Source organism: Centropristis striata, chromosome 14 (assembly GCF_030273125.1).
Source record: "Centropristis striata isolate RG_2023a ecotype Rhode Island chromosome 14, C.striata_1.0, whole genome shotgun sequence".
Classification (NCBI taxonomy): domain Eukaryota; kingdom Metazoa; phylum Chordata; class Actinopteri; order Perciformes; family Serranidae; genus Centropristis; species Centropristis striata.
The window spans coordinates 16,586,077-16,613,122 of record NC_081530.1 but is presented as its reverse complement, the minus strand read 5'-3'; the positions used below and the strand labels follow the sequence as shown (position 1 = coordinate 16,613,122).

Genomic DNA, 27,046 nt, shown 5'->3' with positions numbered 1-27,046 from the left:
CAAAACACTCTTTGTGAACTAGAGTCGGGGGGAAAAAATCGATACGGCACAGATGTCCCTGTGTTTGCTGCATTCAAAGCACTCACTGGCACCAACTTATTCAACTCACCACAAACTGTGTTCACTGTATTGTTCTTTCACATTCACTCCTGGATTTAATTCTTCAAATGCATGTTAAGTTATTTTATAGAGTTGGGGGTAAAAATTGATACAGCATAGCATCACAATATTTTTGCGTGGCAATATTATATCGATTCATGGCCGCCAAGTATCGATATTAAGCGTTCCAGCTGTCAGTATTTTCACCGCAGCGAGCTCACTTTTAGGAATATACTGGAGATACTGGTATCATATGAAACAAGAAGATCTAAGGACTCTATAGGCACCATGTGCGTTTCAGAGCAGTGAAGCTTGTTTTTTTTTAAAGTTTGATAAAATGCTGCAGTTGTTGTCGTCCATACATGTTTGATATCAGTTGAGTTCAGTTTGACTGAATACTTTGTTGGTTTGTCTGTGGGTTTGACTCTCATTGTGGAGAAATAAAAAGACTGAAGTGAGATAAATCTCACTCTTAATAGAATTTTCTTTGATTTGACAAAACAATTCTTGATTGAATTTAATTTTGTGGACGCAAAATGCAGTTACACAGTTAAATGGCATTATATTGTTCACAATACTCACCATATCGCAAAATGCTTAAAAATGCAATAATATCGTATCGTGACTCAAGTATCAGGATGAAATTTTACTATCGTAAACCATATACAGTAAAGGTGCTGCAAAGTAGAAGGATAAACGGAGCACCTACTATATAAAATAGTTTAAAAGTTCTGCTTGTATCCGTCTGCCTTACCTTGGGTTGACCTGGCTGACGGGGATGTTGAGGCGTGCAGCGATGTCTTCCACTGTCTCATTGCCCTCAGAGATGATGCCCACACCCTTAGCGATGGCCTTGGCTGTGATTGGGTGGTCACCAGTCACCATAATAACCTGAAATACAGGAGGATGAAGAAAATGAAGTGATGAAAGGGAAGAAGAGAGAGCCAGAAGAAAAGGACGAGAGGAAGAATACACGAAAGGAGATAGAGGACGTAAAAGAAGAATGAGAGAAGTAGAAGAAACAAAATTCATACTATTAATAAAGTATTCTATGAAATTCCTCTAAAAATGTGTCATCCACAGCATTCACATCCAGGTGGGTGCTATGTTCCGCTCTCCCAGGCCTTTAAATGGCAGACGTGAAAGGTGCCCCACCTTGATGCCAGCAGAGCGGCATTTGCCCACGGCGTCGGGCACGGCAGCGCGGGGAGGGTCGATCATGGACATGAGGCCCACGAAGCAAAGGTTGTCTGTCTGGAAGTTGACGTCATCTGTGTCGAAGGCGAAACCTTTGGGGTACTTGTCCTCTGGCAGGAACACGTGGCAGAAACCTGAAGGCACAAATTATTTTAGTTTTTTCAGTTGATACCATAAAATAAAACACAAGATATACCAATACTTTACGACTAAGGTGTAACTCCAAATCATGAGCTTTTGTTAAAGTACCACTGTTTTCCTATGTTCTTTCATGCTCACCCAGTACTCTCTCTCCCAGTCCTCCCAGCTCCAGATAGGCGTTCTGGAAAGCCTCCTTCATCTCGTCGTCCATTGGCTGCTCCTTGCCCTGCACCATGATGGTGGAGCTGCGGTCCAGGATCCTCTCTGGGGCTCCCTTCATCACTAACAGGTAGCGGTTGTCCTCTTCATTTTCACTCTCATGAATTGAGAGCTGATGGGAGCAGAAGTTAGTGTCAGAATTAGAAACATTTAAGTGTTTTTTGCACGTTTTAGCCCATTTACTACAAATCTTCGCAAGTCATCTGCATTTGTAAGTTGCGTGAAAAAGCAAAGGGGACCAACCTGGTACTTGTTGGTGGAGTTGAAGGGGATCTCGGCCACCTTCTTGTTCTTGTCCCTCATGGCTTTGACGGCGCCACACGACAGCTCGATACACTTGAGCAGAGCTGACTCAGAGGCGTCACCGGCCACCTCACGCTTCAGGATGGGCAAAGCATCCTGGCCAGCCTTGAACACAGCACGGTTGCACAGAGCAGCGATGCGGGCCAAAGACACCCATGTTGTGGAGCTTTTGTCGAAGGAGGAACCTAGAGGGTGAGCCAAAAATAGGAACACTATTGACAGATGTCTCAGCCTGTAGCATCCACCTCAGATGGACAGCCACCTCAACAACACCCAGACACACTGCTCTTCCTCTTCCTGTTCCAGAAACTGTCAAGATGCAAACAAAGAGTAAACTTATCTTCTCCTCTGTGAACAATTCTTCAGATATTTTAGCTTAGGGTTTAACCCTCTGAACAACCTATCGGGTGTGAAAGCCATGTTATCATTTAATAAAGCAGAAATCATCTTTGGATTTTCAACTTTCCAACAGTCCTTGAACGAATCATTGGTGACAAAGACTTCTGTGAGGAAGTGAGGAAGGGGATATTTCATCAACCATTTGCATTAACCTGATCCTGTAAAAAAAGTTTAAATGATGTGCTCCTCATTGCAACTGGGAAGCTATGAATGAGTTAGCTGAGACCAACAGTGATGTGACAAAAAAATAAGTGAAAAAAGAAACATCTGACTGAACACGCTTTGATTTAACTGATGGGAAGAGAGCGTGCTCTATGTAGCAAGGCAAAGCTCAAAATATGCTACGAGCAATGACTTGATAAAAAACTAAACAGATCAGTGTTTGAGATGTTTACTAGGGATTATATATAACGTTTTTCAGTTCAGTTAGTACTGATAAGCAGTCAGAGATACAAATAAAATAAAAAATTACGCAGATCGATTAAAAATTCCATGTGATCGACCAAATTCTTAACAACCATGAATTGATCATGGTAAACGGACCTGCACTTATATAGCACTTTACACTACAGATTCACCCATTCACAAACACATTCATCCTGGTGGCAGAGGCTACCCTAAACGTTCACACACTGATGAACACAGCATCGGGAGCAATTTGGGGTTCAGTATCTTGCCCAAGGATACTTCAACATGTAGGCTGCCATGGTCAGGGATCGAACCACCAACCCACCGATCAATGGGCTACTGCTCTACCAACTAAGCCACAGCCGCCCAACATCATTGATTAATTATCCCCATCCCTAGTGTTTACCAAGTTATTTTCGGTGCTTGGCAGATGTTATTTTGGATCCTGGAGTAACATAAGTCAAGTCAAGTCAAACTTTATTTATAGAGCACATTTAAAACAACCAGGGTTGACCAAAGTGCTGTACAGATATCACAGTTGCAGGAAATAAGGTAAAAACTAAAATATTAAAATACATAAACACAATGCAACAATAGAATAAAAAATAAAATAAAATAAATTGAAATTTGAAAATTTGAATAAAAGTTTGTTTTTTGCCAGATGTCCACTTAAACTTTATTAAAAGCCAGGAAGAAAAAGTGTGTTTTTAGGGAGGATTTAAAAACCTTAAAATTAAAGATCCTGCAGATGGGATGTGCCAGGTTATTCCAGAGCCTCGGGGCTGCTGCCACAAAGGCACGGTCACCTTTGGTTTTAAGTCTAGTTTTAGGGGTGGCCAGTAGCAGCTGACTGGAGGATCTCAGTGTTCTGGCAGGGGTGTGGATTTGAAGGAGCTCGGTCAAATACTGGGGGGCCATTAAGAGCTTTAAAAACAAACAATAACATTTTAAAATCTATTCTAAAAGTAACCGGGAGCCAGTGCAGCGAAGCTAGGACAGGTGATATGTGGTCACGTTTGCGTGTGCCAGTAAGGAGACGGGCAGCTGCATTTTGTACCAGCTGCAGGCGGTGTAAAAGTGTATAAGCTGCCTTAGAGAAACTAAGGTCATTTAACTCTCTTTGCAGGAAGTTTAACTGCCCGCTGCATGAAAGCAGGAGAGAGAGGGAAATCTCACCAGACTGGTCCTCGGTGGTGTCAGCCTCGTGGATCTGGTTGTCGAACCACATGTGGGCCACGGTCATCCTGTTCTGAGTCAGGGTGCCTGTCTTGTCAGAGCAGATGGTGGAGGTGGAGCCCAGAGTTTCCACAGCCTCCAAGTTCTTTACCAGGCAGTTCTTACGAGCCATTCGCTTAGCGGTCAGTGTCAGACACACCTGAGAGAGGAGAGACGGGACAGACAGAAGCAAGGAAAGGAAACAGAGGAGTGACAGAACGATGATGTAACAGCAAGGAGAGAAGGAAAGACAAAAGGAGAGGGTAGAAACAAACAAACCAAAGAAAAAAAGATAAATAACAAATAGTATACATTTGGTGAACTAACAGCATAGATGAACATCTCCAGGTACTAAACTAACCCAGCTGCTATACTGTACCTGAAACAATAACCACACCCAGGAACCAACCCGCCCTGACACCTGGAGATGTTCATCCTGCCCGTAACAACTTTTCTCTATAGCAAAATGCACTAAAATCAAAACCTACAGCGAAAAATAAAAACACAGCCCAAACAGTGATGCAAAGAGAAAATACAGCATGAAGGAGTGAAGTAGTGAAGCCGGGCAGCGGTGCATTATGTCATCATGCCAAGTACGGCAAGACCCATGGGCCAAACAGAACTAGCCAAGGCCAAGCAGACGAGGCCGAATTAAGTTCAAGAAGCTGACTAGTCATTAGCCTAATATCATTACATTAGCTAGCCGTAGTCATTGCAGACAGCACCACGACTGGCCTGGAGAAGAAAGAGAGACATACGAGAAGGAGATGGAGAGAGAGAACACAAACACACATGGGGCTGCTTTGGGACAAAGAGAGGAGAGATGGGAAGAGATATATACAAACAAAGACAATACACCACCTTCACCACAGCAACAGGTACTGACACAGAGAGAATGTTAAAGCACATTACATACAGAGATACACGCAGAGATGCACACAGGTTCACGGTACAGCAACATCACAACACACTGAGATAACAAGCACATATACAAGAAGCAACAGCAGACACCACGAGACAAGCCTGAACACTGTAGACACAGTCAGACATGGGTGAAACTACAAACTGCTTATTATTCTTAGACTCTTATCACAAAACCTACAATAAAGTGTGGCGTAGGTATTTGCTAAAACAAACAATAAATACTATCTAATTTTAAAGGGAGAACTCATCGCAAAATCAAAACTGATTTTCGTCTTACATGAAGTACTATTTATCAATCTAGATTGTTAACTACTCCTTAAGATAATCCACAGACCTTGTTGTGAGCAGTTTCATGTAGGAACTCTTGTTTTTCAAGCAAACTACAGCTGCCGAGCATACCACAGCACAGAGGGAATAGTTCAATACTGGTAGCGCACCTGAACTAGCTAACGTTACATCTCAGCTGAGGAGAAGGCTGTTAAGCATTAATATTCACATTTTGCACCGTCAGAAGCCTCTCTGAGTTTTGAGCCACACAAGCTTAGTGCCATATAAAACCATAATATGCATAGAAGGCAGACATCTCCACACCAAAACAATCTAGATGTATAAAAAGCACCATAGGTCAGAGAAGAAATTAGGGCTGGGCGATATACTGATATAAAAAATATATCAATATATTTTTAAATGTGATACAGAATTAGATCATATCGCATATATTGATATCGATTTTTTTTCTTCCTTTATATATAAATGCTGCCCTTACTAGGGTTTGTCATATTTACTTCTTTTGTAATGTTTGTTATTCTTTTCTCATATAAATATATTTATTTTAGAAAAGACTAGTCTATTTTATTTTACAGGCAATTTTTACTTAAGATTTTTTTTTATTTAAATGTGCACTTTATGGAGCTTTGATTTAAAAAAAAAAAAGGTTCTCCTGTTGTTATACAGTATTTATGTTCACTTAAATAAATGGTTTCCATAAAACTATGACATGTCATATTTGGCTTTGACTGAACATTTGCTCTCACTTTTGTGATAAAAATATTGGGATATATATCGTATATATATTCAGCCTAAATATATTGGGATATGACTTTTGGTCCATATCGCCCAGCCCTAGAAGAAATATGTATTTTTGGTTTTGGGATGAACTGTCCCCTTAATGTACTGTTCAGATAGAAAAAGGGCCCTCTAGTTGTACTGTAAAAAAAAGGGGCATTTCATGTCAACAACAAAGCTAAAAACATTTTAAACTCTGTAACTGCTTTCCCTGCTTCTCCCTGTAACCTTTTATGTAATTTCTAAAAATATATTAAATATATGAAGTATTATGAAAATACTGTTTGACCCAAGTCTGTGGAGCACTGGAACTGAGGTGGAAACAAACCACACAAGGACTGTGACAAGAAACAGACACAAGAAAAACAGCTGGGAATGAAGGAATTATACAACTGGACAACAATCCTGTAAAAAACACACGCAGACACACATTTATCATGTCTCCGCCTACTCACAGTGACCGTGGCCAGCAGTCCCTCGGGCACATTAGCAACAATGATACCAATGAGGAAGATGACGGCCTCCAGCCAGGAGTATCCCAGGATGATTGACAGGACGAAGAAGGTCACGCCGAGGAAGACGGCCACGCCTGTGATGATGTGGATGAAGTGCTCGATCTCCTTAGCAATTGGTGTCTGAAGAGGAGAAGGTGTTTGGATTTATTGACTGGTTTTACTGGAATACTAGAAGTTATCCAGTCTAAATAACTTGTTTTTACACAATATAAAACATAATGACACTAACCCAGCACACTAAATAACATCTTAGACTTTGTAGCTATTGTCTTTACAATAAAAATCAGAATATGAATATGCACATTAGAGGTGCAAAAAAGCCCCTGTTTAGTAAGCAACCTCCATTATGTGGCTTTTAAAGACACACCATTGTCAGATAATGGACAATAATGAATATGGTACCTTGCCAGTCTCCAGGCCTGAGGTGAGAGTGGCGATGCGGCCCATCACTGTACGATCACCAGTGCACACAACGATGCCACGTGCCGTTCCTAAAGAGAGAAAGAAGAGAGGGAGCTGGTCTTAATGAAATTCTTAACTTCTATATGAGTGCATGAACAGACTTTGCAGCGTGATTATGTCTGGATAGTGCAGGACTGAATGCAATGTAGTAATATGTCCACAGGAGGGCAGCACACATCATTGATTTCCACTGTGACATGCTTAATGAAAGTTGCATAGCCTCCCAGTGACATGATGGGATGGAGCGGGTTTAACGGGATCACTTTCCAGTCAGTGGGCTCCCCTGATGACCTGTGATGTCACTAACTAATCCTTCGTCACTCCGACCCCTGACCGTGGCCGACAGTCTTTGTTTGCAGGACTGTCTGAGCGCTGAGCCGGAACAATACAAACATAGACCAGCAGCCATATGAATTAAGACACACACACACACACACACACACACACATACAGTCATGGAAAAATGATTAGACCACCCTTGTTTTCTTGTTCATTTTAATGCCTGATAAGTTAAAGGTACATTTGTCCGTAAATATATAATGATAACAACAAAAATAGCTCATAAGAGTTTATTTTAAGAGCTGATATCTAGCTGTTTTCCATGGTTTTCTTGATAATGATTTTGGTTATTATCAAGAAAACCATGGAGAACGGCTAGATATCAGCTCTTAAATTAAACTCTTACGAGCTAATTTTGTTGTTATCATTATATATTTACGGACAAATGTACCTTTAACTTATCAGGCATTAAAATGAACAAAGAAATTAGGAAAAAGGGTGGTCTAATAATTTTTTCCATGAATATATATATATACATGTATACTAGACGGAGAATGGCTAACCCTAACAGAGGGTGTGATTTGTATGGTCTATGTGATGAATATGATGGTATATATCATGCTTTTGGTTTTAGTTAGAGGCAACAGTGAACTTACCCTCGACACAGTTGGTGGAGAAGAAGGCAATGTTACGGGTTTCCAGTGGGTTGTCATGGGTACAGTCAGGTGACCTGGTCTGGGGCTCTGACTCACCAGTCAGGGATGAGTTGTCCACCTGGACAGAGCAGGACAGAACCATTAGGTAAGTGAGTGTGTGTGTGTGTGTGTGTGTGTGTGTGTGAAAGAGAGTTAACTGGTTGAGTGCATTCATGATTAGACGAAGCCAGACAGAGGCACAGACTGTGTGTGTTTTCTATTTTTTCATTTTCTGTGTTTATGTTTGCTGTGCCATTAGTGGTTGTCTGTGTCAACATATCATGTGGATTCCAAAAAGGATGAGGGGGAAACCCACTGCTGATTCCCACACTCTGTAAACACCTTACACAGAGGAAGCTACACAGTGCATGTAGGTGTTAGTTTCTCCTTGGCTTTGTTAATCTGTGCCGGTAACCCACCTTGCAGCCGTGGGAGGAGATGATGCGGAGGTCAGCGGGGATCCTGTCTCCTCCTTTCACCTCCACCAGGTCTCCTGCCACCACCTGCTCAGCGTTGATCTGCATCTTCTCTCCCTCACGGATCACCAGGGCTTGCTGTGCACAGAGAGAGAGACACAGAGAGTTAATATGAAATGACAAAAATAACACAAAATCTCTGTAAAGAAGCATTTTAAACAGGTTAGAAAAACAGCACAAAAACAACTGAAAACTGATCCAGTCTGACAGCAGGATGCATGTAGTTTCATACTGTTGCCAGTTAAACACCTGTGTTCTTTTGAAACAAATGTATTTAATGTAGAGTACCTGAGGGACCATGTTCTTAAATGACTCCATGATCTTGGAGCTCTTAGCTTCCTGGAAGTAGGAGAAACAGCCGGTGATGATGACGACAGCTGACAGCACGATACCCAGATACAACTGCGAAGAGGAGGCAGAAAGAAAGATGAGACTTTCATATTTAATGCAGAAATCAACTGATTGACTTCACCTTTGTCTAAAAATGTATTGTATGAGACAAAAAAGACCAGTGGAGAGACACAGACAGAGAGACTTAATTTAAAAATGATCAGTGAGACATCCTGGCATCAAAGTGTGAGAGGTAAAGGAGCTATTTTGAGAAGTTGAGGCTTTTTTTAAACAACACAAATCATCTTCAAGGCTTTTATTTAATATTTGCAGCTGACAGCTGCAGCGCATGGTTTGATTTGCACTTGATAACATGGACGCTGCCCATCTGTTTGCTGTCTGCTCTGTCAGCGGTTTTATGACTATCCTCTATCGCCTCATATTTGCATGGATCACCAGTGTAAGGTTTAAATCCTGTCTTTTAAATAATCCTCCCATATAACACTCTCATCTATGTGCTGGAGCATTTGACTTAACTGTAACCGGTCATCACCGTGTGACTTTATATTCTGGGTGTGTGATACAGTGTTGGGGAACTAGTGCTGACTCTGCACTGTTGTTGTTTCAGCCTGAGTCCTCCCCTGTGGACTGATCCAAGGATTTTGTCCATTCATGCTGTGTGTCAGCGCTGTTTAGCCTCAGTCCCTGACTCTACTCGGCGCTCTGACCCGACATGAAACAGAGCTGACCCTTCCCTTACCATGCCATTACCAACGCCAGGAGTCACTTACTCCCCGTGGCGGGCCCGATATGGATGCTAACAGGATGGTGTCTGTCACACTAAAGAGGGATCGTCTGGCATGATTCAGACAAACGCTGACACAACCTTTATCTCTGACACAGCCGCATCCCTGAGGAGTAGTGAGTCAGCAAAACGCTTGTTGAGTGATGTGCTGGAGGACAGGGAGCACACACGCACTCACTGGCAGCAACTCAAGGTCTGTGTGCTTTCCCCCCTCTGGTGCTTTTTGATATCTGGTTTCTCACAGGTGGTGCATAAAGAGTGGTGGGACTGAGAGCTCATCCTATCATCATCCGTCCCTACAAGTCTCCACTTACGTTATCCCCGGCGGGCTCGTCCTCTGTGGCAGCCTGGATAGCGTAGGCCAGGAAGCAGAGGATGGCACCGATCCACAGCAGGATGGAGAAGCCCCCGAACAGCTGGCGACAGAACTTGACCCACTCAGGGGTGGTGGGGGGTGGAGTCAGGGCGTTAAGGCCATCCCTGGCCAGGTACTCCGCTGCCTTGGCATTGGTCAAACCCTGAGGGGGAAGATGGAAGATGGATTAAAGGGAATATGGATTAGCAGAGTCAAGGAGGCAGTGGAAAGTTTGGAGTTAGAGAGAGTGTAGAAAGGAAGAAAAGGGAGATAGGGATAGGGAGAAATTAAAAAGTGTTATGAATGGGGCAAACCCTAAGTTGATTTTAAAAAAGGTGTACTGATTGTGATGTTAGTACAATCATCAGCACTGTGTTAAATCAGGACAGAAACAACCACATAGAGGGCTGAAGGAATAATGTATTTTGTTAGCATTGCCCTGGTTCCCTCAACAAAAAGCTAATGGGATTTTTCCATTATATTTTGGATTGCTGCAGAAAATAAGATCTGTGGTGGACAAAAGTTGATGATACTTAAATGTTTTGTCCAGCAAGATAATTTCTACAAATGAAAACCAATTCAAATGTAAACTACTGCAGTCTTAGTTGGCAACTGGCTTTTCAAAATTCATGATTGGAGTATTTACTAAGCATGTGTTAACCACAGACCTGATTACAGTCATCTAACAAATAAAAACCCATTGTCTTTGAGGACTTATTCCTGCAGCACTCTATGAGGTTGAACTGATGGTGTAAAAGTGTCATTTCTGATCAGAAGTAATCGACTTACCTGGACAATATCGGTGGTGTATTTCCGGCAAACCTCCTCAACAGACATTTTGTGTTCCGTCTGCAAATAATTAAAATATAAAGTGTCAGTTATCATATCAATAAAAAAGCATTCAAGATAAATTATACATAGAATCTAATGACACTATCAAGCAATGCAAAATGTTGCAATGAATGCAAAATTTTTGGTCCAAATATGTATTGGTAATTTATGTATATGTAATTTGCTAAATTATATTCATTCAAATGACTGTATAAAATAAAAGCCCTACCTACTCTCCTTTGGGTCCTTGGGTTGTTCATTTTCTGTATTTTTATAGTATAGATCATTAATACTTGTACCCAACCCATATTACATAGTAGAGTTCAATAAGAAGGGATATCCTGAGGGTTTGGCTTCCTGCCTTGTACAGGAGTAAATCCTTCCACAACAGGATTAAATTGCTCTGGCATATTACCTCAAACTACACTCTACTACTACTGTACACCAGCTGCTTCTGAATACCACGTCTTTTTCAAAACAAGGAGATTAGATTACAGTTGGACCGCAGCTCTTTGAATGCTGGAGTGAGGCCAGGATACGCTATCTATGAACTCCTTACCACTCAGCTGAGACTTCAAGGCTTTTGTTCGTTCTGTTTTCAATTTGATTTGCGGGTGCTTGTGTGGCCCTAATCACGTCCTCAGGAATATGTGAGAAATTACAGCGAGCAGTCTGGTTAAAGGAAGTAGGAAGCAGTGCACTTACTATGGGAACTTCCTTCTTGAGGTCATCCAGATCCTTGCCTCCCTTCTTCTTGGGCGACTCCTTCTCATCCTTGTCCTGCGTGGTGGCCACGCGGTAGCTGTCCGACCGTCCATACTGCAACACAAAACAGCAAGATCATTGAGTTTGGTCCTGTCATATTACTTTTTAAACAGCTGACACTCTAATCCTTTTTGTTGAAGACATATGCAACAATTACTGCATACTATTTTACACCAAAACAGTCTATAGTCTAAAGAACAAAAACACTGACTGTATCCTGAACATATAACACAGAGGTTTTCCACTGAGGATTACCATTGATTAATACCGCAAATTATTTTAAGAAGGCTGCCAACTCCCATTTTTCTTTCATATTAAGACCCAGTCAAAACATCTAGATTGGAATCCAAACTTAGATGTAATCCCCCAGTGAGAGAGGGGGAACTTGACACTTCCTGATTAGATCTGGCATCATTAGAGAACAGGCATGTCTCAAGAGCTCAATTGAAACTGCAATTTACACAACCACTATTTAGGCTAGTGACGCTCAGGCTGCAGAGGTTGCTGATGTGTCTAAGAGGAGGAAGAGAAATAAACAGCCAGGAGAGGGAGGGGAAAGCAAAGGAGCAGGAGGACAGGAAGAGAATAAATCTGTCAGGAACTGTAACGTGCATCATGGGATATTCACAATCGCCCCACATTAGTGTGTGTGGAGGTGTGTGTTGGAGCCCTTTCTATTCATGCATTAAAGTGTCAGTGCAAAAACTGCATGTTTGTTCGACAGATACATCTGCTTGCTGATTCATGGAAGTCTACAGGTTAGGGTGTTTCAACCTTTCGACATTAAACACTTTTATTCGTTGACATAAAATCTAATTTAAAAAATCATAAATACAGGCATTTAGCAACTCTAGTCCAAAGAGAGAAAAGTCCATGAAGAGAAATGAGAATTTGTTCTAGTGAAATAAATAAAAGTAATACTGCAAAAAATTTAAATCTGTAGAAATATGACATAAAATACAATTCTAGAGTTTTGTTGGGTGACGAAACTAGACTTATTCTTTGAAAATTCTTCATTAAGAGAGTGACTACAAACCTGTTAGCCTAAATACTCTTTAAGTACTCAGAGTGTTGGTGTGTTGTGTGTGTAGCTCCTGCTTGCTCATATGCTCCTGGGGGATTAGCACATTTTCTAAAATCACCCTGTTACCCAGCATGCACCATCCAGGATGAACATCCTAAGGGTTTCTAGTAAAGAATTAAAATGTCAGCCATCTGCTCAGCTCACCGTTGCATCTCACATTAACACAGGCAAATGGCTAAATGAAAGGCAGGATGTGAACACTTCTATGTGGAAATCTGACTTAAATCTGTAAATTCAGCTTAATGTTCATGTTGTTTTGATTTTATTATTTGTCACATAAGACTCCATCCAACACTGAAAGTTTTTCACTGAGGTTCCCATTAAGGCACTAGAGTATAATGTCATACTTACACTATAATCCTTGGGAGATTACTTTTTAAAAGTTATTAAACTCTGTCTGTGTACCATGTGTCATGATATTCTGTAACTAACTGATGGAAGCTAAATGCATTGCAAAAGCCTTCCATCCTGCATCAATGAGTGTAAATAATAAAACTAATTATGTCTGACTTCAGTTTTAGGCCCCTGGTACTGTGCATACTGACACACTTGAATAGAACAAACATGTTTTTCCTACCATAACGAGACAAAAATGTCTGCTGTGGTGTGATTACTCCTGCTCTATTTAATTCACTGTTCTGTGGGAAAATAAAAATTTGCTTTATATCCCTAAAAATCCATAATTCAAGCAAAGCGAATGCAATTCCACAAAGCGGTTGTTTAAAAAAAAAAAACCCTCATGATTACTAACACAAACAGCGTATGAGGCCTTGGAATGAAAGACTACTTCAATCTAACACACCACAACACACCTAATTCAGCAATAAAAACTACATTTTAAAATAACTGGAGACTGCAAGACCAGTGAAATAGAAAACGAGTTGTAGCCCAGTAGGGGAACATGTAGATCTAATGATGGTTCAGCTACCAAATCGTTGAAGATTTCAGATGGATATTTTTAGAAGTATAAGTAATTAAGTGAAAAATTCTTGGAGGAAATCTAACCTACTCAATTTGAGAATTTAAATACCCTGCTTAACCTTATGAAGTTCATTTTAATGTCTGACCTTTCCAGAAGTGTTTTCATGATTCAAATATGTGACTAATTTCTATAAGGAAAGCATTTTGACTTAACATTTGTTTATCAGGCAGATGTTCACAACCTAACCTAATACGAATGTGTGAAAAAAAACACATATCGGGATTGATATTGTGTTTGACCCTGCGTGGTGAGCAGGCAGTGCAGACGCATTTTGGGAGAGTTCTTATGTGGATTAGTCTATGCTGAGAGGTTTCACACTGATTTGATGGCTGTTTTTTGCTGTTTAACATCTGTTTTTTTCTGGATGAAAAGCCATTAGGGTGTTGACCTGGTGACAGCCAACCAGACTGACACATATGTTTTATATCCTCTTACCCCTATACATCTCTGTGTGCATTACTGTTTGCTTTAAAGCATGTGCACATGTAAAAGCATGGATTAAAGTTAAAAAAAATCTTCTGACTGAAATTTTATTTGCGCTACAGCCAAGTCACGTAAGAAATACTAATGCATAAGAATTCAGCACCCAATGCAGCCATCACATTTAAATGCTCAACCAATACTGTTTTACAGGAGGATTTTAAACAGCTGTTCTATTGCATCTATTGCATTTTTTTTTGTCTTTTCAGTTATTATTTTTTTGCAAAGCTTGTCTTTACTCTCTAAAATAATCAAGCATCTACATAACTTTTCATTACATGTTTTTTTTCTCTTTATTACTTCAAGTAAACCTTTTATATATAAGAAAATAGAAATAAAAAAATACATCAACAAACAGCCCCAGGATTAAATAACAATGGGTGCAAATCTCTATAGTGCTTTGTCTTATTAAAAAAAACAACAACAAACAGAACAAGCATCAAACAAACAACACCACAATTAAATTGCTAATAGGCTAACAGTTAGCTCTGTAGCAGTACAGTGTGTATGTGGTGCTGCTGCAGGAGGTGTTCACTTAGCGACCTCTGTTTACAACAAGCACCGGACACTCTGTGCACAGTTAGCGGTGCCGGTTAATTCAAGATCATGATGTTTATGATCAGCGGAGACAATGTGCATAATTAGCCATGTGATCATCTGGGGCCCTTTTTGTAACGGAGACACGCTGAGTGAGCGAACATTTAAGAGGGCGTGGCCTGAGACTTTCCCAGCGGCCACTCTTTAACCTAAAGGAAACCCTGCTATATTGATCTCATAAGTGGTCTCTGTGAACTCCAAATGACGGAAATCTGTCGTAGCGACGGAGAACTTTAATCCATGTAAAAGTGTTTTTCTAATCTAGTCTAGTGTAGGCATGAAATCAGTGTGAGTTTTCTTACTAATGCATAATGCATTATGTATGTACTGTAATAGGGAGAGATCAATCTTTATTGATATTAAATATTAGGCCTCTAATAGGAGGTATAGCCTACTGGCCAGTTATGTCATTGATTTTGAACAATACATTTTTCTGTTGTGTTTGATTCTTAATTAATCTGTAACTTAATGTATGTACATAATGTTCTCATTTTACTAAACATACATACTGCATTTCTACCTCTGCATTAGATCGCTACAAGCATTTCAAAACAGCATCAGACTTATTTATAGTGAATTTTTAGGGTCATATGATCGCCAAAAATGCTGTTTTACACCTAATGTGTGTACGGCCACTGTACTGTACTATACCAGCGTAACCAGGAATAGCCAAAATTCATTGGAAAAGGGATTGTTTTGGTCTTTGAATGCTCACACTGATGACAATTCTCACCAGAACATCACCAACACTTGATACTTTCAGCAACAAGTCTGTGACCAACATGCCTTCTCGGACATGAAGAATTCCTCTGGGGATTTTGAGAAAACATAATGATCTAGTGAAAATTAAAAAGTTCCAACATAGTACGCTTCAATCCCAGGACAAAAGCACAATCTGTATTTTGTTATTTTGATGAATGCTGCACACTTGTCAGGGTGTGTGAGTAAGGCATGTTTTTTGTCCTAAATGTTGCCCCCTGTCTCACTGTACATTTGAAATAGATTCCAACATTAAAGGTGACTGGTTCCCACATGCAATCTTAATTTGTTTGGATATAAAAACTTGTGGGGAGAGATTTAATATCCACACAAATATTTGGTGGTACATCTTACTCCACTGATTCAATATTGTTTGTGTTTAATGTTCTTCTGTGTGTAATACTTTTATTCCATCTGTGAAGTTGTATACATGTTTATTCTCTACTTGATTGGAAACTTGATCAGTTTTCTATGCTGGTGTTTGTCTGTTTGGATGTGTGAATTTGCGTGTACTATATGTTTACGTGTGTGAGTGTGTGTGTTTTGCCATCTGTCAGGAGGTGCAGTGTTCCCCAGGCAGCGGCGTCCAGCAGGCCATCAGATTACTGCTGTTTACTACACTGACAGATTAACCCACTGAACAATGATAATCCCCCTCTATCACTCTCTCTCTCTTCCTCTCTCCCGTCTTTTCAATCCCGGCTTCTCATTCATCTTTACTCATTCACTTCTTTTCCAGGTTGAAACTGGAAAAGAGTTCTGACTTTGTATAAATAACCCAGTCAAATTGAGAACTCATGAACGATTGAAAAAGATCATCTCATGTATCATAATTTTATAAATACCAGGTTATTAATAGAAAATGACTATTACTACTATGTATGAGGACCACAAAGACAGCTTGACACAGTATGAAAACAGGTAGAATTTCTAGTGTGCATGTTTGTGCCCCCATCAGATCTGGTTCCTTTGGTGTCTAAATTTAACTAAATGACTCATCAGCTGCTATAAACAAATGTCTGTGCAGCTGATTGTTATTCATGACCAACAACTCCAACTGCAGCGATAAAAAGAAGCTGAAAATGCATTCCTTGTCCTTTAACTTTACTTTCTAAATCTAATTACTATTCTCACAGCCACAAAGTCAACTCATTGAAAATGAGGTAAAGACAAAACCAAAGCACCACAAAGCACAGTTTGACTATAGAAAACTGTGACACCTCACATAAAAATGTACTATCTTTACCAACAGCCTGTCAGAGCAGAACATCTATACTTATGACAGCACGTCAAGAATCTGACATTAAAGTCATAAATCCTGCAGATGTACATGTTTGCTACTTCTGGTTCTGCTCTCCTCCGCCCTCGTTCTTGTGTGTGCACACATTCATTCAGGATGATGACTGCTGGAGGAGACAAGGCCAACTACTCAAGCACATAAGCAGACACTTCATAGCTGTGGCATCTGAAGATGTAAGAAATCACAGAAGCACTACAATAGAGCCTTGTTGCCAAACTACAAATTCGTCTTTATACTGCTGGAAACTGATGGAAGGTTTTTTTCTGTGACATATTTGGCTTTTTTGACCCCCTCATTATCACATAGAGGCCCACAGGGGACACACGCCACATTCACACATCAATATTTGACCATTTGATGAAAAAAATATGAGCAGGGTGAAATGAAAATATGAACTCCTAATTATCAAGGGCAATACGTTTCCCCGCCACTTTCCATTCTACAGACAGAGTATGACTTTCAAGGTCATTTCTGAACCAAACCACCACACAATATTGCCTACATTTCAGCATGCTACACCATCCTTTTGGGAAAGGCTGCCATGTCTTCACATCCTCGCAATTTTGCTTCATAAGACTTCCACTTATGTGTATTCCTCTCAGTGCCATTCATGATCAAACTGAATTACCATCGGGGGTATTTTCCTGCATATACTCCCTCTGTTTCTCAAGTGAATACTGCATGTTCTCCGTATAGTTACAGGCTGTAAAACCTGAGGAGTTCTCAGCAGCATCCAGATGTTCAGTGCTGAGCTACAGGACAGATTGTACACGCTGAACATTTGTAGTCTGCTCTATCTGCTGGTATTCTGTATCCAGCCAGGCCTGCGGCGCAGAGCACCACAGGTCTGAGGAAGGATGGATAAGCCATTTTTTAATCTGCTGAAATCATTGGTCAAATCTCAGATACCAAACAGGGACATTGTGATCTGTGCATCCAGGTTTGATTATGAGTAAATAAACCACAATAGTTTGTAAAAGAAAATTTTAAAATAAAAATAAATCTCATATCTAAGTGAGCATTATGGTGATGATATCAGTTCCTGTGGGAAAGATGAGCTGTAATGAGAAGCATCAAGAAGATCAGAATCTCCATAATTAAAATCAAGTGTATAATTTTATTAGCCATTTTAGCTGAAAGCAGCAGATTTATGTAGTATTACCTGTTTGCAATGCTGGTATTTGCCCATGTGCTTATTCACAACCAAGCAAATGTAAACTCTAACAGAAGCTCTATACTATATGAAAGCTTAGTGAATGTTCCAGCAGCTGCCACTGAATCATCCAGTATTTAGCCATGTTCAGCATGTGGTATTTAGCCTATTTTCAACTACATTTAATAATGTTCCGGTCTCACAATTTCAGCTCTGTATTTTTTGAATGGAAGCTTTCTCTAGTGTATGATGCCTCCAGTAGTAGCGCTGGTCATGCCACAGTGGATCACTGTAACCACACACGCACAAAGAAATGGATTATCACACAGATCAGTGGACTGGCCGACCTAGAAAATACTGATGGACTGTCAGGCACACACACACACACACACACACACACACACACACACACACACACAGTTAGAGGGGTCTTCCATCATCTATCCCTCCCTTCACCCTCCCACTTTGTTTACATTCTCCTCCCTCTGGGCTGCCCATCTGTTTCTCTGCTCTCTTCGACTCGGATCTACTCATCTGTACAAACGTTTAATTAAGAGGAGACAGTCTGAGCCACATTTATGATGATGACACTGTGTTTTAACTCATGCGTACATGTGTTTCCAGTGACAAACGCAGATAAAAATCCACGCCGGGACAAGCCATCAGCCATCAGTTTGATTTGTTTTTGATTTGATTCTGTACAATATTTGAACAGTGGAAACGGGGGTGTCTGTCAGACACGGGCTACAGATTCTGTGCCGTTTCCCACCATTTAGCAGTGTGCCACCTCCTGAAGTGCACCATGTCTGAGAGTGTGATAGAAAATGGCAGTTGTTGACAGAATCAGATTGACAGCTTCTACTTCCAGTGGCTTGATAGATGGGGGATGTGAGGTTTCCTAGCAACATCCAATCTGCTGGGCTGATCTAAATTATTGAAATAACTGCGGGGGGAGGGAAAGGAGGGGGTATTGGAATTTTTTTATTATGAACTTAATGCGAAGGTGTGTTACGTAACATTGTTGTAATTTTCATGCAGTGAATCCACACTCTCTGTCATTTCTATGGAGGTTTTGCAGAGGGCATGGAAAACTACTAGTGACATCTAAATCACCCTGTTAACAGGAAGTGATGTTAAAGTGACCTCACAGTGCATTCCAGGGAAATGCAAAATGCACTAAACATCAAACAGAATCAGTGGCATTGGAAAACCCTGATCACTGATTTTCAGCCGTATGGATCCATGCTGTTTTACACAGATGTACAGAGATGGAAACTAGTAAAGACAGGAGGCTGAGCGTCAGTATTGACGAAATATTGACAGACTGACACAATTATGCAACAGGGTCTGTGAACAAGGGAACATATATGGTGTAACTGCAATTACATACAGTATGTAATAGTAAACTACTACAGTGCTGCCGTTATGTAGTGGTATCTAATATTGCTGAGTGGACTACACAAACGACAAGTTAAGTATGCCATTATTCCACTCTCTACAGCTCAGTTTCGACCCATGACAATCACTAGACATCACTAGAATAACATAGAGCAGTAAGATTACTATGCATGCACCTGCTTTGCGCCTGCATGCATTAATTTAAAAGCTACTTTAATGGTATCTCACGTGATGCACTTTGAGTTGCTTTTCTACTGGAAAAGTGGCTTACAATTCTCCATGGCTACATATGCATTAACATCTGAGGGCACATTTTATTTAATCAGATTTTTATCTTTAACTAAATGACTAGAGCCACAAACTTTTTAACTTCCTAACTGACTTGAAAAGTCAGTGGGCAGTCTGGTGGAAACTGTCCACAGTAACTCAAACTAGTGATGTCCTTCTCAATTTTTTTTTCAATAGCCTCACACCCATTAACTGGGGAACAAACAGGTGATTTTTTTTATGATATGATGATGTAGTGGTGCTGTCCTTTAAGCCCAGTGCTCCGTTGACTCAATGATCTTCTCAGCGAGGCTGTCTTACGTGTGCTGGAGAGACGTTCTGAGTGAGGAGCACACTGGACTGTATCTCCCAATCAGCATTGAAAAAGTAGCATGTAGTTGTGATTTAGTTGTTGTTTGTCAAAGTGCGTTTCATTCGACACACCAACTGGAACCGGCCATCTCCAAACTGGCTCTGTGTCACTGAAGTGTGTGCAGTACTAGGCACTGTTCATGGTGCAGTGACACCAAACTGTTGGCTGTTGGCTCATCAAGAGTCAGTTTATATGATTTGATATTTGTTGCCATTGTTAAACTTAGTCCAGTTACATATCAACTGATTCAACTGTGGGGTAGGCTTGCCTCAGCAGATTGTGTTACCAGTGTTACACTTGCCCAAGGCCTCCACCAACAGTATAGTTCAGTGAAATTGTTAAAACTGGTGTTGGTATGAGTTTATTAACTCTATTATTAACTATTGGGATGATTTGCTCACCGTGGCATCCCTTGAAAGGGGTTATTTTATTAGTTCAACATCTGTATCTTCAGTTTAAAAAAGGCTTTTAAAACCAACCTATGATGAAACAGCATAGAAAGAAGACTCATTATTAGGCACTGCACAGTAAATGTGCATAATGGAGTGAAAAAGTAGTGGAGTGGAGTGAAAGCTGACTCATCTCAACACTGGTGCTCATTCACTTGCCACAGGAAATGTTCACAGCCTAAAACAAAACCTAATCAACCAACAAGTGGTTTCACTAATGGAACAACTTAATGCAATAAGGCCATGATAGGCTATCATTCTGTTGATGCCCTCATTTAGTTTTTGAAATGATCGTTGCTTTCAATGGATTTTGTTATTACAAAATCATTGTTTGGTAGTGATGTCACAATATCAGGTTTTTACTACACATTTATTGTGGCCAAAATTATATTATCACAATATCTTTATAAAATTTGATGCTTACAATTAAATTTATTTTAACTTATTATCCTGATTGAAATGGAGAATCTACAAGAAAGGCATCTAAAGGAATGTATGGATTATATGCCGTTAATGTGTGGTTGGTTAAGCAATAAGCGAACCGTCTGCCTCACACATTCACACACACAGCCACAGCACACACCCTCTATCCTCCACAGTGATTGGCTCTCCTTCTGAAGCTTCCGCACCAAGTGCATTATGGGATACCAGAAGATGCATTCATCATTGTATACATCTTGTTCTCCTCCTGCATCTCACAGTCCATCTCTGCATTTTCTTCTCAAGCTCCACCATCGTTCCTTCCTCTGTGTCATCACTACACACAAGCTGCATCCCAGCATGTCTTTGTGGCATTCCTCCACTCCTCCATCTTTCCCAGTATTCAACCTTCTTCAAGGTGACTCACCACAAAGGCATGTCTTCCTGTCTTCCTGTCTCCCTCTCTCTCTCTCTCTACCTACCTCCATCATTCAGTGTAAATCTCTGGATCTTGTTCCTCTAAAAAAGGACCTCCCTGTGGGGCCTTTAGTGGCTGACCTTTGTTTCATTCTTTCACCCACAAACCCAAACGTTGCCTCCTGCTGCCACAGCTTCTGTCAATTGATTGGCACAGATGAAATGGCACCAGTTGCCTTGTCGACTGAAGCTCCCTCTGGTCTCCCCCACCCCCACAAGCGCCCATTTCATCCAAATCTCCTCTCACTCCACCCCTCCTGATGACAAATTACAGCCAGAACATAGGAGTTTCCACCCTCCCCTGCACACACACACACTCCCCTCTTCCTCTCTTCGACGCAATAGTTAGAGTTGCACACGGTTTTCCCCCTCCAGCGATTTAGCGGACAGCATCACAAACTGTGACAGAGCGGCACCATTTCCACGACACGACCTGAATGCTCTCTCATCCCATTTCCCTGAACCCGGATATGGAGCAGAGGCGAAACCACTGCCCATCATACCTCATTAGCAAGGATGGACCATGACACCATGAACACTGAAGAAATGGAGATACAGTCCCACAGTGCATGTTCACATAGTTTTATCAGCTTCACCTCCCATAAAAAAAGACTGTTAATGCAAATACTTACAGCATGCTGCAGGAGATTATGGCGTTTTATGAAGCAATATAAGATTGGAATACCTCACTACTGAGTACAGACACTGGATAAAGCCTTATAAAAACACTACAGGGATTTTTCTATAGGAATGACATCATGTAGTCTAAATTTAGTGGCTGGAACAGGATGTCCTTCATGACCTGACAGATCATTGTTTTTGTAACGATGCTGGGGTAAAATGAGATGGCTGAGGTGTTGGCAGTGTCTACCCTTGTGGAGAGCACTTTCCTTGGGGACCTATCCCTAGACAAGATGGTGAGGAGGGGGGGTTTGACCAACACTGAGGAACCATTTTGACGCACTTGTCTGTGCCCATTTGGTACCCAGACCTAAGCTGTCTCTACATCCTCACCAAGCCCAAAAGCTCCAATGACAATGACACGACGCACCCGCGCATTATGTAATGTTTGAATGAAAATGCACCAAATGGTTGAGTAGGAAAAATGAGGAGAGAAAAAAAACATAGCCTACATGGTTTTGATTCCCAGCCCCCACCCACTCTCACTGCATTATTTCCAAATAACATTACAAATTAACCACTTTTTATTAGCTCTCCTTTTTTAGAAATAACCTGATCCACATATATTTGATGATTATGAGTTACTGCAGTCAGAGCTGGAGGAATGACATGATATTCCGCAGTCTGGCTGCGGTTTTCACCATCAGTAGGTTGCATATTCCCGTGCGTAATTGCGCTTTTTTCACCTGCATATTATTCACAAACGATTTAATTTGTGGCTGGACTCGCCCGTGTCATTATGCAGTCTGAGTAATCGTGTATTAGGGAGCTGTGAATTTCCTCAATCGTCTAACAGCGCGTCCAGCTCCTGGTGCCAGATGTTCGGTTGGTGTAATCTCATTTTTTGGAACCGGTGAATGAAACAGCACATCTTTCAGCCACACCACATGTCCGATGCTCGTTGATAAACCTATTAATACCTTAGTTCTGGTTAAAAAACACGTCGTAGTTCGACAAACTGGGCCCGCTCTCTGATCTGGTTCAGTTGCACGTTACGTTACTTTTGCGTTACAGCGCCAAAATCACCAGAAGGCATCTCTCAGACCTTTAAAATGAAGATGACAGTTGTGTTCGCAGTGGGTGATCAGGAAAGCAACCAATGTGGATGTCCAATGTTAATTTTTCTCCCCCAGATGAGAGATTAAAATAGGAGCTGTGATAGTATCGCCACTCCACTGCTTCTTTCCCACTGAGGGGCATTAATCAGATTTCACAGGTGGGAAATGGCTTTTTGATTGATCTCAACTTCATTGTGATGTTCACTATGGGTGGTAGAAACAGTGACACATTTTCAGTTTTTGGTTAAGAGCTGTAAAAAGACCAAAAGAGACTGAGGAGCGTTACTGTAACGCGTAACCACCCTGCACCGGTTCTGCCGCACCGACTGGACTCTGGTTGCGGCGGATTGACTCACAAATCTGGCGCATATTCCTGCAGAAAAAGACGCCCTTTTGGGGCAACAAACATCGCCACAGATACACGATATTCCCAGTCGTAATCACAAATCGCAACGCATTGATTTGGTGTTATAAGTGACGTTGATTTAAGACACCCCAGGAGCAATTAGACCCATTTAACAGACCGATAATTCATAGAAAAATGTAATTAAAGCGGGCTTTGACATAACGTTAACGGTTAAAGCTAGCTTAATATATAAACCAAATATCCCATCATGTTCAATTCTAACATCATGCCTGTATGCCTCCATACACTTGAACTCTTTCATTACTAAATTCAGACTGTACACTAACTAACTTCAACAGAACCGTTATTTTAATAAATCACATAAATGTAGCTCTTACCCCCATTTCGACGCAGTCAGTCTGGTCTCCTCAGAAGATGAACCACCTTTAGGCTTGATTTAACCAGAATAGCTGGCTTTAGGGCGGCTAGAAGGGGCAGGAAACAGTCGTCTGATAATGAGAAGGAAAATAAATGTCTCCCTTGAGTAGACAGCTATCGCTCCACTGACACAGATCAATCTAACATAATATACCTGAAATATCGTTTTATTTAAAAGGAACGGGCATGTGGTAACTTGGCAAGGCAAAGTTTCTGTAAAGCTGCACCTCCCGTTAAGATGAAAACGAAAAAGGTTTTTTGTTTAGTCTCTTTCGGCATAAAATGTTAAAACTACATGCAGCCGTTGGTGATTCTTCTCCAGCCTTCTCCCAAATGATGCCGGTGGAAAGTAGACCCGGATAGCAGGCTTCTTCTTCGGATGCCGTCTCCCTCCGCGGCGGTGCCCAGGCAGCCGCAGCACACACCTGGTTTCCTGGTTGTCACTCCGCGGATTAATCGAACGATAAGTTGTTCCTAACAGAGTGATGCTGCGTTCATATCGTCACCCATGTTTTAAAAGTTACTTTATTGTAAAAAATGTACAAGTTAAAGTACTAATCAGCAAGTTTTTTTTAATTAGGTTACCAATTGCTTAACGGGCCTTTAATATATAAAAATAATAATATCTTTATAAGGTGGTGGGAGGCAGTTTGCCATTAACAGGTTAAGTTCGGTGATTTTTGAAAGAATTTTATCTGAATAAGTAAAATGTCAAGCCTTTTATTTTTATGCTAATATATCATCACCCTGTTAAAATAACCGCCTAACTCATTTTTTTCAAGTTTTGCAGGAAACACAAAAAACTTCACCAAAAGTGTAACATATGACATTTATTGATAATTTCACTCAAAAAGGATGTAACAAAGGATGGCTATTGGCATAGTAATAACACTGTGTGTAAAGTATGTAACTTAAGAGAAATAAATTGCTTAGGCAATTTTTTGAATATGCCTTTGTGACTTAAGCAAGATATGGTAACACTTTATTTTGAAGGTGTCTACATAAGAGTCACACAAGCCTGTCAGAAACATGACATAACAAGTATCATGAGCATTAATGTTACTTCAAAGTGTCATTAATGTTCATGACACATCCTATGTCATGTTTATGACACGCTTATGTCACTCTTATGTAGACACCTTCGAGTAAAGTGTTACCAATATTAGTGTCAACAATAAAACACTGATAAACTAAACTGATAACTAAACAATCTCCCTCTAGCTCTTCTTTGCTGGGTTCTTATCTGATGCCTATGAATGTGGCAAACTGTCAAATAAGTGATGATCTTAAAGGAGTAAAATCACATGATCTTATCAACTGAGAATGTAGGTGATTTTACCATAGGTGGCCGGCGTCATGAGGAGATGATTTAGGAAAAAAACAAAACAATTTTGACAAAAGGAATCAAATTATTTTTTCAAAGCTTCCATCAGAAACTTTAATGCAAGAGAGAAAAGCATGAATCATGTGAAAGGCCTTTGGTTGGGTGAATCACCCATCTAAAGGGCCAATAATAAAAACAAAAGCTATTTAATTTGTAGCTTAAGGAATAAACCTGGCCAGAATAATTAAAAATATTACCTCTACTGACCTTCCACCTAAAATGTCCTCTGTGCAATTTGCACACTGTTGCTCCTATAGGTCCCATTAAATCCAGTGCAACCAGCACTCCTAAAATGGAATAAGGTGTGTAGTAATTTGCGTTGTTTTTTGGTCATGTAATTAAAGGTATACTATGCAGGATTTACTTTAAATAGACAATGTATAGACTCTCACAAAAGTAATCTCTTGCAATCGTCACGTATGACCCACTAGAAGTGTGTATTGGTGACTGTTACAGCAGAGACTCTGTCTGTACCCTTTGGGCACAAAGATACAAAAATAGTGGACGCAGCACCGAAAAAATGCAAATATAGTGAGGGGAAAAAAACAAACGAACAAAGCCTGTTGGGTCTGGGGTTTGCTGTCACTTCTAATAAACTCATACTGAATTGGGGCTTTTGGGGCCCACCGGGGTTTGGTGTTGTAGGTCAGTCTCCGATCTTACTTATGACCCAATTCAGCTACATTATGTCCTAAAAACATGCATGTACATGGCAGATACTTTAACTGACATTTGCTTAAAAAATTTGCTTAAAACTCCCATTATGGCAATTCTCTGGCTGTAATAGCTACTTTGTCTTATCCTAAAGACCTGTCATAATTCAAATGAAGCTTTGCACTCATACATTTCTTTTTATCATTGTGGAAATCATAACTCTTCAGTCGGGTGAAATTAAGCCTCTTTTTGTTTAGCTGGCAGCAGCTGTTCTGACTGCAGTCTTTGTGTTGCTGTGAAAAAGACCAAAACACGAACAAAGTGCACATCTGCACATCATCAATGGCATCAGGGGAGAAGACTGCTGCATACACTATTCTCCAAACGCAGGATATAGCCTGCATTATGGCGATATTTGTCAAACAGATGTGAGCAGCAGCGCACTGCACTACACATGGGGTTGTTTTAAGATCATGCTGACAAATAAAGAGCAGAAAAGAGAGAAGAGCACAGATCAAGTGGAGATTAGAAAACGGCAAGTAATCACAGAGAAAACATGGAAAAGAAAGGAGAAATCAGAAGAGTATGTCACAAAAGAAATGAGAATTTACTGACAGGAAATAATCCCTCTATTTCATTGGTATTACACTGGACTAAAGATGGCTTACATAGTGATAATATGCAGAATGAAAACCCTCGCCAAGGCTCACAGTAAAAGCAGAATAAACAGAAATCACATGGAAACAATGTGATGTTCATGGTCGGTCAGAGGGAAGCTGAGGCCTCACATGCTTTATTTCTGTATGCACCACCTGCTGTGGAAGATTAGACAATTAAACTGCTGTTTTTAGAGCCTTCGAATGAAGCAGGAGGCTATGAATATTGTGCAGCTGCCATACACACACACACACACACATGCATCTCATCCCGCCTGGTGATTCAACCGCGAACAGTCATCAAGTTTGTAAATGTCTGCTTGACATGTGTGTGTTGCTATGCAAATGTTTGTTTGTGAATGCCAGCCAGACTGTGTGTGTAGGCTCGTCTGTGTGAGTGCATGACTGTGCTCTGCTCCGAGGCAGCCACCGTGTTCAGATGGGATCAATAAACCTCCTCTATTATAATTGAAGTGTGGCCTGGATTTTGCACTGCTTTGTCATCCCTCCAGCATGCACCATCAATCTAGTTGTTTTTTCTTCTTTTTTTCTAGGAAATTCTTAAACTGGGCTGGAAAAAAATGTGTCAAGACTCACACATTTTGCT

General features: G+C 40.7%; 1 protein-coding gene across 1 annotated transcript in view; it reads right to left on the bottom strand.

The window, feature by feature from the left end:
- The window catches only part of atp1a3a (ATPase Na+/K+ transporting subunit alpha 3a), a 34,212-nt gene extending 10,134 nt beyond the window's left edge, over window positions 1-24,078 (bottom strand). The window contains exons 1-14 of the mRNA XM_059350680.1: window positions 23,706-24,078; window positions 11,424-11,537; window positions 10,677-10,736; window positions 9,847-10,050; window positions 8,686-8,799; window positions 8,341-8,475; window positions 7,883-8,000; window positions 6,888-6,976; window positions 6,426-6,605; window positions 3,943-4,141; window positions 1,900-2,144; window positions 1,576-1,768; window positions 1,255-1,430; window positions 854-990 (exon numbers count right to left, since the gene is read on the bottom strand). Of these exons, the coding sequence (XP_059206663.1) occupies window positions 854-990; window positions 1,255-1,430; window positions 1,576-1,768; window positions 1,900-2,144; window positions 3,943-4,141; window positions 6,426-6,605; window positions 6,888-6,976; window positions 7,883-8,000; window positions 8,341-8,475; window positions 8,686-8,799; window positions 9,847-10,050; window positions 10,677-10,736; window positions 11,424-11,537; window positions 23,706-23,711 (1,970 nt within the window). The 5' untranslated portion in view covers window positions 23,712-24,078. The remainder of the gene's footprint in view (window positions 1-853; window positions 991-1,254; window positions 1,431-1,575; window positions 1,769-1,899; window positions 2,145-3,942; window positions 4,142-6,425; window positions 6,606-6,887; window positions 6,977-7,882; window positions 8,001-8,340; window positions 8,476-8,685; window positions 8,800-9,846; window positions 10,051-10,676; window positions 10,737-11,423; window positions 11,538-23,705) is intronic.
- Between the last annotated feature and the right edge of the window lie 2,968 nt (window positions 24,079-27,046).